Source organism: Dasypus novemcinctus, chromosome 2 (assembly GCF_030445035.2).
Source record: "Dasypus novemcinctus isolate mDasNov1 chromosome 2, mDasNov1.1.hap2, whole genome shotgun sequence".
Lineage (NCBI taxonomy): Eukaryota > Metazoa > Chordata > Mammalia > Cingulata > Dasypodidae > Dasypus > Dasypus novemcinctus.
In genome coordinates, this window is record NC_080674.1 from 40,278,077 (window position 1) to 40,291,528 (window position 13,452).

The 13,452-nt window shown below is 39.3% G+C and overlaps 1 protein-coding gene across 2 annotated transcripts in view; it reads right to left on the bottom strand.

Annotated features, from left to right (window-relative positions):
• CPLANE1 (ciliogenesis and planar polarity effector complex subunit 1) overlaps positions 1–13,452 on the bottom strand; it is a 174,408-nt gene that overhangs the window by 63,365 nt on the left and 97,591 nt on the right. For both annotated transcript variants that reach the window (XM_058307927.2, XM_058307923.2), the window contains exons 29-34: positions 11,899–11,972; positions 11,067–11,146; positions 9,951–10,028; positions 8,185–8,377; positions 2,556–2,849; positions 1,605–2,366 (exon numbers count right to left, since the gene is read on the bottom strand). In XM_058307927.2, coding sequence (XP_058163910.1) covers positions 1,605–2,366; positions 2,556–2,849; positions 8,185–8,377; positions 9,951–10,028; positions 11,067–11,146; positions 11,899–11,972 — 1,481 coding nt within the window. The remainder of the gene's footprint in view (positions 1–1,604; positions 2,367–2,555; positions 2,850–8,184; positions 8,378–9,950; positions 10,029–11,066; positions 11,147–11,898; positions 11,973–13,452) is intronic.

A 13,452-nucleotide genomic window follows, 5' to 3' on the forward strand; every position in this document is an offset into this window, starting at 1 on the left:
TGTGAGAGAACATATCAAAGATAAGTTAATTTGGACTAATAATATGGGCCTCTAGATCTTAAAGAATAAATGATTTTAGAATGCTACAAGTTTGAGCTGTGTCATCCTATTTCAGAAATTAAGCCAGAAGTCCTCACCTTTTTAATTTCTTGACCATATTAAACATCTTCCTTCTTATAATTATAAAAGAAATGATGTCTGGCATTTGATTTAAAACTATCTGAGATAGAGAAATACAGAATGGTGAAGACTAGGGATGGAACAGATTAGCAAAATGCTGATAATTGCTGAAGCTGGGTGATGGAAATTTGGGAGTCCATTATACTATTCTCTCTAATAAAAAATTTTAAAATCTTTCTCAAACTGTCTACTTTTCTACTCCTTTAATCCTTTCTTCTTCCACTTACAATATATCTGAAAAAAGAAAGCAGGGTAAACATCTTTTAATAAATGACCATTTCTTTTCCCAATATCAGAGAAAAGAATTACTCAACTACTTCCTTAAAACAGCCTAAATTTACCTATGAAATTAGAACCTAAACGATTTGCATTTTATTAATCTTAGGCTACACCTTTAAAGTCAATGTGAGTGAGGGGTGTGGGGAGTGGGGTATATGGGAACCTCTAATATTTTTTAACATAACATTTTGTGTGATCTATGCATCTTTAAAAAAAAGGATAATAGAAAAAAAATTTTTAAGTATATATTAGGGAAAAAAAAAGACTTGGTGGCTTTATAAAGAGTCAATCTTTGTGTTTTAAAAAGCTACCATTTTGGGAAATGGATGTGGCTCAAGTGATAAGGTCTCCGCCTACCATATGGGAGGACCCAGGTTTGATCCCTGGAGACTCCTGGTTTAAAAAAAAAAAAAAAGAAGAAGAGAAAGCATCCCTAAACAGTGAGCCAGGGCCCACATGGCGAGTTGAGTGCCCACGTGGTGAGCCAAGTGCCCAAGTGGTGAGCCAAGGGCCAGCATGGCGAACTGAGTGCCCACAGGGTGCACGCGCAGCAAGCCGAGTGCCCACATGAGTGCCTGTGTGGTGAGCCAAGTACCCGTACAGTGAGCCAAGTGCCCACATCGCAAGCCAAGTGCTGTGTGAGTGCCTGTGTGGTGAACCAGGGCTCACGCGGCAAGCCAAGATGATGATGCAACAAAAAGAAACAAAGGGGAGAGTCAAGGTGAAGCGCAGCAAACTTGGAACTGAGGTGGCACAATTGACAGGGAAACTCTCTCCATATTGCAGGTCCCCAGGATCGAATCCCACTGACTCCTAAAGGAGAAAGACTAGAAGAGAAAGACATAAAGAGAAACAGATACAGAAGATCACACAGCAAATGGACACAGACAGCAAAAAAGCAGGGCAGGGGGGGAAGTGGGATGTCTAAGAAAGAGTACAGTAAATTTTGGTAGTTACGTACAAGAAAGACATAATACTTTTAAATATCTAAGAATCATTTTACAACTAATTTTACATGTTATTTCCTATAACAGAAGCATTATTTTAAAAAGGAAACGAGCAGGAGCTTTTCCCCCAACATACAATATTTACAGTATGAAGAATGTAGGATTCAGCTTTTGCATCACTCTGCAAAAATTCATTACCATGTTTTCTGGGGATAGCCAAGAATGGAGTAATGATAGTCTTGGATATTTTCTTTCTTCTCTTACAGTGCAGATAGGTACTGAGGCTATTGAGGCTCCTGAGGCAGGTGAAAATATGTAAGAAGGTTTAAATTGAAGGTGCAATAATGGAAGTCCAAAGGAATTCTGAGGAGCCATCTCAAGGTGCCCTGGTTTAACATCAAAGAGTTTTTCTGGTTTTATAAATATTGAAGAGTCCTGTTGAAGCATCAAGTTTTCTTGTCCAACATATTGATCCAAGTTCAGATGCTTAGGGATTTCTGTAACTACAGTTTCTGCCCATTTTTTCTGTTCAACTCCTTTTTTTGTAGCCTCAGTATTATACTGGCTCAAATTCAAATGGGATATTGAAGTAGTGTGCACTGGTCTCTGTGGCAAAGGAAGTTGGAAGGAATCAGATAATCCCCAAGCCACTCTAGGTGGCAGAGGCCTGAAGGGAACTTGTGGGTCTCTTTCTGTAGGCAAAGAAAGAGGTTTGAACTCATGCTTAGGTTGAAATTGAAGCAAAGGAAAACCATCACCCAGACTGCAAGTTTTTGCAGCTGGGATAAGTTTAGGTGTCTTCTGAATGGCAGAAGATGTGAATAAAAGGTTAAGGTGAGTATTTGCAGGAGGGGCTGGAGACAATGAAGTGGGTGATAATCTTTGAGATGTTGGAGTTAGGCCTCTATTCTGGGGTTGACCTTCTAATTGACATAAAGGAGTACTCCCATGTGGAACATTCTGTAACAGGAAAAAGATATTACGTAAGTTTAGTATATATTACAAATTCCTTATTTTGTAAATGCTGTTCAGTGCTGTGTTTTTGAAGGTGGAAAGTTTTAACTGCTAAAAAAGTTATTTACTCAAGTAACAAAAATCTAACAAGTTGAACTAGTAGAACAACTTTAATGGTATTTTTAAATGCATTACCTGTATATTTCCATTACTGTTTTGATCAGATTGGACAATTCCTTTATGGCAGTGTGGGCTGTTCTTGCCATTTTCTTTGGTGTACTCTCCCATGGATTGTGGTTTAATGAAAAATCTGTCCTTAAGATTTCCACCTGTGTCTTCAACATCACCTCTTCCTCTTATGGGGTTTGATACTTGGCTTCCAACCAAATGCACAGATTGAGACTGCTGTACAAGTTGATGTATATTTGGGAGGTTAGCAAAGGATGACCCTACTATCTGCATTAGGCTCATGAAGTTGATCTGTTGCAGCTAGAATAAAACAAAAATTCAAAAAAATATATCTTAAAATATAATGAAAAGAATCTAAGGAAACAACAACAATCAACTGAGTATTCCAAAATAGTCATACCTTTTTTTCTACATCTGTCAGACTCATGAATGCTGGGCAGTAAGCATAGCCAGGAGAGATGTAAAAGAAAAAAGCATTTGCTTCCTGTTTTCAAAGGAGCTGTCAACTGGGAATATGAACCCTACTCTTGAATAAGACTTGGGACTTTTTATAAAGCAGTTTACATAAATTTCAGAGATCACAAAGGAGTGATCTGATGGAGTAGGGTGAAGATACTCAAAGAAGGATTCTTAGAATGGGCATCTTTGGACAGGTTTTCAGGAAAGAATAGAACAAGAAAGTAGCAAACAGGTAGAGTCAAGAATTTCCTCGCAAGTACTGACTGGATGACAGGTAAAGACATGCACCAGTGGTTCTCAAACTTTGCTCCAATTACAGACACCTGAGGAGCTTTTAATGGTTGGCTCACACCCCATACCAATAAAATCAGAATAGCTGGGAATGGGAGCCAAGATCAGTAATTTTAAAAAGATGTCCAGGTTATTTCAGTGTGCAGAAAACCTTGGGAACCACTAGCATACTGGCTTAGATGGAAGAAGAAACTTATAGTAAAAATAAGAAGACAGCTTAGTGTAGTAATTCTCAAACTTAAGCATGCATCACAATCACCTGGAGGATTTGTTAAACCACTGTTTGCTGAGCCCCATTACCAGAGTTTCTGATTCAGTAGCTCTGAGATTGTGCCTGAGAACTTGTATATCTTACATCTAAGAGATGCTGATGCTACTGGTCTAGGAACCACACTTCAAGAACCAGTGGACTTGTGAGAGTATGGGAGGAAAGGAGGAAAAGTATAGGCAGACTACGGGGCATTCAAGGCCAAGAGCAGAAACTGAACTTGATACAATAAACCAATAGGGAAATGCTGCAGGTTTAAAAAAAAAAAGAAGTTTCTTTCAATTATAAAATAATTATATGCTTATTACAGAAAAAGAGAAGCATGGGAAAAGAAAAGAAAAATAATCCATAATCCTATCACCAGATATAACTAGTACTGACATTTTGTTTTATTTCCTTTCACGCTCTGTATTTTTAGAACAAGTTTGACACCATTTAGTATATAAATATGTACTAAAAATTTACTGAAGTTTTTTTAAACAAATCAATTCTATTGACACATATTAATAAAGCATACAATTCATCCCAAGTGTACAATTGTGGGAGGAGGGGCACCTGGCTTGCCTCAGTGGCAAACAGTGCGGCAAGAGGTGACACCGCCTCTGCCCACTGGGCCTAGACAAGGTGACCACGCCTGACTAGGCCTTTGCTGCTAACGGCTAGCCGGCACTGCCCTCCCCCTTCCTATCTCCCGCCTAGCCCAGCTCTCACTTCCCCTCCCCCCTCCCTTAAACCTAATCTCTTAGTACGCTGTTTGCCCAGCAACAGCTTACAACCACCTATCAGCTTAGTAACAGTGTCAGCCTATCAAGAGTTAGCACATACTCTACTGGCCAATCACTAGCCCAATGCCAGAACATTGCCTTATATGGAAACAGCATTTGCCCCAGCCAATCAGAACCCGCCACACCACTCCCCAATCCTATAAATCTGCATCCCCCTCCGCAATAAACCAGACTTGTGCCATCAGCCTGTCTCCGCGACTTCTTCCTGGGTCGTGTGCCCTCCATGCCTTCGGAGCCCCCGAGGGAAGCCTCAGCGGCCGTACGAGGCTTTCTTCCCCACGCCAGGGACCCCTCTCGTCCCACAACGGGACCCCACTTGTCCCTTAACAGGGACCCCGCTCGTCCCACAACGGGACCCCACTCGTCCCGCAACAGGGACCCCGCTCGTCCCACAACGGGACCCCACTCGTCCCGCAACAGGGACCCCGCTCGTCCCGCAACAGGGACCCCGTTTCGTCCCTCATACAATCAATAGTACTAAAGCAACATCTGAAGAAGAATGTTCTAGAAAACGTATATATAACAAATTTTGGAGAAAAAGACAATGGAAGTATGAAGAGCTAAGAATCTTAGGTTGGCTTTACCTTTAGAAATAACAAGTCTACTGATACAGTGTGGACAAAAATCAGTAACACATAGTAAGTCACTGAATATGGTTAGTGAAAGAAGGCAAAGATGACTCTCAAAGTCAGTGATTCTTAATCTTTTGTGTGCATTAGAAATACCTGGAGAACTTTCAAATATACAGGAAGCTGTATTTTAACAAGTCCCCAGGTAATCCAAAGATTATACTTTGGGAAATGCATTTAAAAGTTTAAGCTGCTGGGGAGTGGGTGTAGCTCAGTGGTTGAGCACCTCCTACCCATGTATGAGGTCCTGGGTTCAATTCCTGGTACCTCCTAAAAAAATGACTTTAAGTTTGTAGAACTGGTGGTGGTGTTGAACAAGAAAATGCAAGAAGTGGGAAGTGGATGTGGCTCAACTGATAGAGCATCCACCTAACATATGGGAAGTCCAGGGTTCAAACCCAGGGCTCCCTGACCCATGTGGTGAGCTGGCCCACGTGCAGTGCTGATGCACACAAGGAGTGCTGTGCCACGCAGGGGTGTCCCTCACATAGGGGAGCCCCATGCACAAGGAGTACATCCTGTAAGGAGAGCCACCCCACGCAAAAAAAGCAGAGCCTGCCAGGAGTGGCACCGCACACACATAGAGCTGACGCAGCAAGATGATACAACAAAAAGAGACACAGATTCCTGGTGCTGCTGATAAAAAATGCAAGCGGACACAGAAGAACACACAGCAAATGGACAGACAATAGGGGAGAGAAATCAATTTTTTTAAAAAATCTTTTAAAAAAAAGAAAATCAAAGAAGAGACTAAGGAGATTTAGATTTAAAATCAATTTTAATAAATTTCATGTGAAAATGGGACATGTTAAGGAAGTATTCTCATCAGGGTCCAGAAGTTCAGTGAGAAAATTAGTACTAAGAGTCATAACATAAAAGGATACAGAGGCTCTCTGCTTCTCCCCATTCGACAAACAGCCGAAGCTTTTTGTGCAGTGCCAGCCTCATCCATGACACATGATGGTGAAGGTCAGAATAAATGGATTTGGCCATTGTGGTAGTTTTGATATAGTTACAAATTCCAAAAATATACTGGATTATGTTTGTAAACTGGTCTGTAACCTGGACATGATTAAATTATTATCGGGGTTTTGATTGAGCCATGTCAGTAGGATATCCAGTCCCCTCCCACCAAGGACAGATAAAAGACATGGCAAAGGTCAGAGTTAGAGGTTTTTGATTTGGAGTTTTGATGTTGGAGTTTGATGTTGAAGTCTTAAGCTGGAGCCCTGGGAAATAAACACACAGAGGAAAGAGATGCAAACCCTGGGAAGAGAGGAACCCTGAGCCCAGAGAGAAGCAAGCCCTGGGAAGAGAGGAACCATGAGCCTGAAGATAAGCAAGCCCCAGGAAGAGAGGAACCCAGGAAACCTGAACCCTGGTAGATGTTGGCAGCCATGTTCAAACACATGAAAAAAGACTTTGGTGAGGGAAGTAACTTACGCTTTATGGCCTGGTATCTATACGCTCCTACCCCAAATAAATACCCTTTATAAAAGGCAATAGACTTCTGGTATTTTGCATCAGCACCCTTTTGGCTTACTAATACAGTCATATTGGGCACCTGGTCACCAGGGCTGCTCTGAACTCCAGCAAAGTGCAAGTTGTTGCTATCAGTGACACCTTCATTGACCTCAACTGCATGGTCTACATGTTCCAGTAAGATTCCACCCATGGGGAGTTCAAAGACACGTCAAGAGTGAGACAACATGACTGAGAATGAAAATTGTCATCAGTGGGAATCCCATCACTATCTTCTAGGAGCAAGATCCCACCAACATCCAGTGGAGTGATGCTAGTGCTGAATATGCTATGGAGTCCACTGATGTCTTCACGACACTGCAGAAGGTTGTGGTACACTTAAAGGGTGGCGCCAAAAGAGTCATCACTTCTGCCCCTTCAGCTGAGGCCCCCATGTTTGTGATAGGAGGGAATCATGATAAGTATGACAACTCCCTGAAGAATGTCAGCAATGCTTCCTATACACTAAGTATCTGGCCTCCCTGGCCAAGGTCAACCATGGCAACTTCAGCATTGTAGAGGGACTTATGACCACTGTCTATGCCATCACTACAACCCAGTAGACTGTGGATGGCCCCTCTAGGAAAATGTGTTGTGACACCGTGTGGCTACCTAAAACATCATCCTTGCATCAGCCAGCACTGCCAAGGCAGTGGAAAAGGTCATCCCAGAGCTGAATGTAAAGCTCACTGGCATGGCCTTTCATATCCCCACCCCCAATGTTCCATCAGGGATTTGACCAGCCATCTGGAGAAAGTGGCCAAATATGATACCATCCAGAAGGTGATAAAACAGGCATCAGAAAGACCCCTGAGGACCAGGTTTTCTCCTATGACTTTAACACTGACACCCACTCCTCTACTTTTTATGTTGGGACTGGCACTGCCCTCAACAACCACTGTCTATGTCAAGCTCATTTCCTGGGACAACAATGAATTTGGTTACAGCAGCAGAGGGGTGGACCATAGAGTCCACATGGTTTCTAAGGAATAAGAGCCCCCAGACCACCAGCCCCAGCAACAGCATGAGAGTAAGAGAAGGCAGGCAAAGCATCACCCATCTTCCACAGCTTCCATCCCAGACAACTTGAAGAAGAGGAGGGGCTCAGAGGGCCCTATCTTGTCATGTACCATCAATAAAATACATTGTACACCCTCCAAAAAAAAGGATATGGAAGTGAACATGGAGCAAACTGGAGGATTAGACTTGAGGAAAATTAATAAAGGATAAAAAAAGAAAGGGAAATAAGAATTGACAGTTGACAGAGAAAAGGGTAAGCAAGCAAGAATATGGTAGAAATCAAAGTAAAGAGTATTTTGAAATGCAGATGACAGTTTCAAACCAAATTCAAAATATGATTTGAGGATATGAAATATTGCATGATAGCCTCATACTTTTGAGCAGGAGTCCACAGGTTTGGTTTGATTACCGCTCTCCACCCCCTTTGTAAGCAGCTCTGGATCCCAAAGGGCTCAGTAAAATGAAGCCATTGTGAGAAGTAGGTAGCTCAGCCTAGACTCCAGGCCCTGGAGTCAGGAGCTTTTGAATAAGTGAAGACTGCCCAAAGAAAACAAATACCTGCAATTCAATTTTAATTTACTCATTTCTGGAAGTCTGTTCTTATTTTAAAACCCTGCATATATCATGTATATATTTACTTACTTATACAACAATGTACTCACCTGAACTAATTTAAACATTTCATCTTGGAGCATCTGCCTAACAGAATCTGAAGAGTCTGGTAATTGAGGCCTAGATTCATTTTTCTGGGTCTTCCGAGGTGTTGAAACTGAAGTTTGTGAAGCAACACTGACTCCATTGGCTACCAAAGGTGGAACTGAGGAAGATATATCTTTAAATGCAGAAGTCTGTGTGCTGCATGTAAGTACATAAATAAATAACACACATCAACAACAACAACAACAACAAACAAATCAAATGTATATAAGTATTTTGGTTCCACTTTTTTCTTTTAACTTAAAAGTCACTCTGGTAGTTTTCAAGAGATTTAAACCTTAGAACTGACTTCACTAGTAGGTGGGCCTCATCAGTCACCAGACACATTTATAAGTCAACATAGTTTTTCATCTGAATGCTTATCAGTCATTGTCCCCTCTCTATGGTGTAACCTTCAGAACAGGTCACACATTTATTTCACTTGTCAGGTCCCTGGAGGCATCTAAGTTTGAAAGCCAAGCAATTATTCAGAATAACTGTACAGACTATGTAGTTTGGCTTGGGAATAACTTTTTATTATTAAAAATCTTGATCCAGAAAGGAGGTAGGAAAACTGGAGAAAGAATGGGTTAAAAAAATATTTAATTCTAGGATTGGGAAAACTACCGATTATCATTAAATATGAAACAACAAAATTGTGAACATTTCATTTCCGAATAAACCAGAGTTTACATTTATAACAAACCCTACCAAACTCAATAATGAACTTTATTTGCAAATACACAAGAAACAAGCATTACAAGTGATCTACCTATTTTAAGATAACTTTATTGGACTTTGCTTTCAATAAATTGTAAGGATATCAATTTTAATTTTTTGTGGAATGTTTCTAAATTTAAGTTTTGCTATATTATCCTATATCAGCAAGACTTTTAAATATTAAACATTCAGACTGTGTTACTCTGTTCAACCTTGGTAAAAGAAACTCAAGACTGAACCGGATGAACCTGTTCTATGAAAGAATTAAAAGCATTTCAGGTGGCGGACTTGGCCCAGTGGTTAGGGCGTCCGTCTACCACATGGGAGGTCTGCAGTTCAAACCCCGGGCCTCCTTGACCCGTGTGGAGCTGGCCCACACGCAGTGCTGATGCGCGCCAAGGAGTGCCATACCACGCAGAGGTGTCCCCAGTGTAGGGGAGCCCCACGCACAAGGAGTGCCTCCTGTAAGGAGAGCTGCCCGGCGCAAAAGAAAGTGCAGTCTGCCCAGGAATGGTGCCGCCCATATGGAGAGTTGACGCAACAAAAAGAAATACAGATTCCCATGCCACTGACAACAACAGAAGCGGACAAAGAAGATGCAGCAAACAGACACAGAGAACAGACAACCGGGGTCGGGGGGGGAGAGAAATAAATAAATCTTTAAAAAAAATAAATAAAAGCATTTCAAACACTATTAGAAATCTGTTAGAGGTTGAAAATATATAACTACAATTTACAATAATAATACATTAATTTTTTTTCAGATAAGGCTATTCCAAAATAGTTCCTGTGTGTCTTTAAAACACAACTGTTAGAGGAAAATCTTCCAATTTAGCTTAAAGGTGTCAGAAATGTGTACCTACATTGTTTTATCAGTGCTTTATTTGCTTTTACTTTATTCTCTTAGTTTTTAGTAAAAACAGTAATTATTATAAAATGTTATAGTAGGCATCATTTCATTCTCTATAAAAACATAATTATTTCAAATGGTACAGTAAGCAAAAATTCTTACCTAGAAATTTCTGAACTTGTATCTACGCAGAATGAATGCGGAATGGTGTGTTCAGGACTTGAAAAGGTTTCAATCATACTACAAATAAATAATAAGTAATTAGGAAGCAAGATATTCTTCACATTATTTAAGGTAGAAGTGATCTAATTCTGAGCCATCTAAGAATCTAAACATCCTCTAATTCTCTGTAATGCTTAGCTCATAATTATAATCTGTTTACATTTGTCTCCATAGCAATTAGTAACAGATTCAAACAAAAACAAAGAATATGTCTGGATAACATAACACACTATTGAACACTGTTGACTGCTCAGCAGCAAAAAAGAACACTCTAAAATGAGGGAATGTGGGGTTAGCAGGGACCTCCAGTTTCACCTATGGAAGAGGCAGATGCTTTGCTCAGGTAAAGAGTCATTGCCACATTTGAAATTGTAGATAAATTTTCACTAAAAGAAATATTTAAATTACATGTCGGGCAAATGACATTAAATATATTCTTTTTGTTAACTATTCACAGAAGAAATGAACAATACTTTTGTACAGAGAAGAGAAAGAATCAGATTCTGTTGCTTCTTTTATCGACAGTAAATCCAAAACTCTAAAATTCTAAAAATTAAGAAATCATGTTCAAATTGCAGTATATGAAAATTGCCTACAGCTCTCCTAGAAGCAATAATAAGGTAGCTGGGAGAGTACATTTCCATCATATCTCTAACAGACTGTGTGCAGTAATCAGACCACAGTGGTATAAGTAAAAGACTTCCATTTATGATTCAAAATTATACTTTATTTAAGAAAAAAGGAACAGGTATGGAAAGGTGGTTCCCAAATTAGCAGCTAAATAAACTTTCATCTCTTTACAGCTATATTTTATTTTGATAAGGCTGATTGTGATGGGAGAACAAAAGGCATTTTAGGGTCATTATCTCACGATGTCAAGACTTTAGGAGTGTAACATTTGCCAAAACTCATTGTAACCAATGGTACAATATGAAGTTAAAATTCCAGTTAAACACAAGAGCACCATAAAATATGTATTGTAAATTATAACAAAATCTAAAAGCTTCACTGAAATAATCAAGCCAATTATAATCATTTCCATATTTTTCCCCTTACACTTTCTGTCCAGTTGATTTTTTCTCCATATATGTCTCTGGTGGTTCTTCCCTTGGACACTGAACTTTTCCTGTGGAATGCTGTTAAATTAATAGGACCCAAAAAGAAAAGAAGTGAAATAAATAGGTATTATTGCCTTGGATATTTTGAGTTGCATATTAGCCACTAGCTTAAAATAACAACATTCTAAAAGCAAGTAAACAAACATTAAAATGCATTTCTTGTCCTGCTCTGACAATATCCTTAGACTGTATGACTTGGCTATGGTCCATCACCCTGAGCCAATGAGCATATAAAAGTACAAAGACAACAAGATGTCAGTAGACTTAAACATACACTCATCACCATGTGATTAATTACTCTGTGAAAATAACTAAAATTAGGAAAAAACTAACCTTTTTTTTTAAAGAATTATTTCAATAATTAGAATTGTCTACATTCCACCTGGAAATTCAGGGCATAGTTAAAACTTTGAGAAAACAAATAATACATAAAAGTGCATATATGCACAAAAATGACATTCTACCAACTAGATCTTACATTTTAAATAAAAGATACTTTATCGGTCTTGATTAAATTAACTTGCAAAGCAGTCTAGGAAATAAAATTTCACTGCCCTAAATTATTATTAAATTATTAGACATCTAATAGAATTTTAGTGATAGGAAAATGCTGTATAGCATAGCTATATTCTACAATCCACATTGCACTTTTAAGAGATGACAGCCTTAGTATGATGTATTGAGTAACAATGAATAAAAAAGCATAAGTATAGTTTAAATACTACACAAAATAAAAGTTGAACAATTTTAGCCATTATTAACTGACTTACTTCTCCTGAAGGCTGTGGTAAAATCTGCTTGCAAATGGGAGTTTCGGGACCTTCGCTAGGTTCCTTGACATTTTCTATAGTGAAAAAAAAAGAAAACTTACAATTTAAAAAACAATTTGTTGACTTTTTAGAAGATTCAGGGGAAATAATGGATAAATTTAATGATAAAATATTTTCTATTCTTCTAACAAAAATACTTTTTAAAAACATCTGGAGAGTTCTGGGAAAATGGCATTGGAGTAGGCAGGCAGGGTTCAACTCTCAGAAAAACAACAGAAAAAGGGCCAAAAAGGGACCTACTTTGGGGGTCAGCAGACCAGGACAGTGCTACACAACTCCCAGGAGGGTGAAGGACAGAGAGACAAAGATCCGCAAACAACAAACATGAGTTACCAAACCCCCATGGTGGCCAGGAAGAGATCCCCTCCTATTCCTAAGATTTTAAGCCACGATGAAACTCCTGGCTCACTGCCGCCAACCAAAGGGAGAACAGAAGGCTTTCTCCCTGTCAGCTGTTACACAGGAAAAGGGAGGGGGTGTCAGGGGCTTCTCTTCAGTGAATTCAGCCGGCAGAGTCCACTCTGAATATTGATTCTGTCACGACTAAAACACAGGAGAGCAAAGATTGAAAGAAACACCTCCATGGAAAGGTGCACCAACAAGCACTATCTGCTGGCCAGGTGGGACAATGCATGGAGAAAAACTGCTCTTAGGTCTCTCTTAACCCAAACTCCTGGGAGAAAACCTGCACCCCATTAGTTAGTCCCTGTCCCGAGTTTGATGACTTAAGTTGAGCAATTTTAAAGATTCAGAAGAAGTTGAGCCAAAAATCAAAGAAGAGCTTTGGAAAAAAATAGGCAAAAAAGAGAAATTGGCCATCAGAGTAAATTCACCAACATATTCAGATGCCTAGACATCAGCAAAAAATTACAAGCCAAAAGAGGAAACAGGAAGAGATGACCCAGCCAAAGGAACAAACGAAATATCCTGAAGAGATACAGGATTTAAGACAATTAGTCAATGATGATCACACAACTCTCCTAAATCTGTTCAAGGAGTTGAAGGAAAATATAACTAAAGAGATAAAGGATATTAAGAAGACACCAGTGAGCATAAAGAAGAATTTGAAAGCCTGAAAAAAAAAGGAACAGAGTTTATGGGAATGAAAGATATGCTGGATTAGATTAACAATACTGTGGAGATACATAAAACTAGATTTGAATTGTTTGAAGACAAAATTAGTGATTTTGAAACAGAATATCTGAACTGGAAAAGAAAGAACAGAAAGAGAAGAAAATGGAAAAAATAGAATAGGATCAAAGGGAATTGAATAACAGCGTGAAACACGAAAACATATTTATTATCAAAGTGTTCCAGAAGGAGAATGGAAAAGGGGCAGAAAGAATATTGGGGGAAATAATAATCAAAACCTTCCCAACCCTTATGAATGACATAAATATCAATATCCAAGAAGGACAATGCACACCAGAGAATAAATCCAAACAGATCTACTCTGAGAAACCTACTATTCAGAATGACAAATATCAGAGGTAA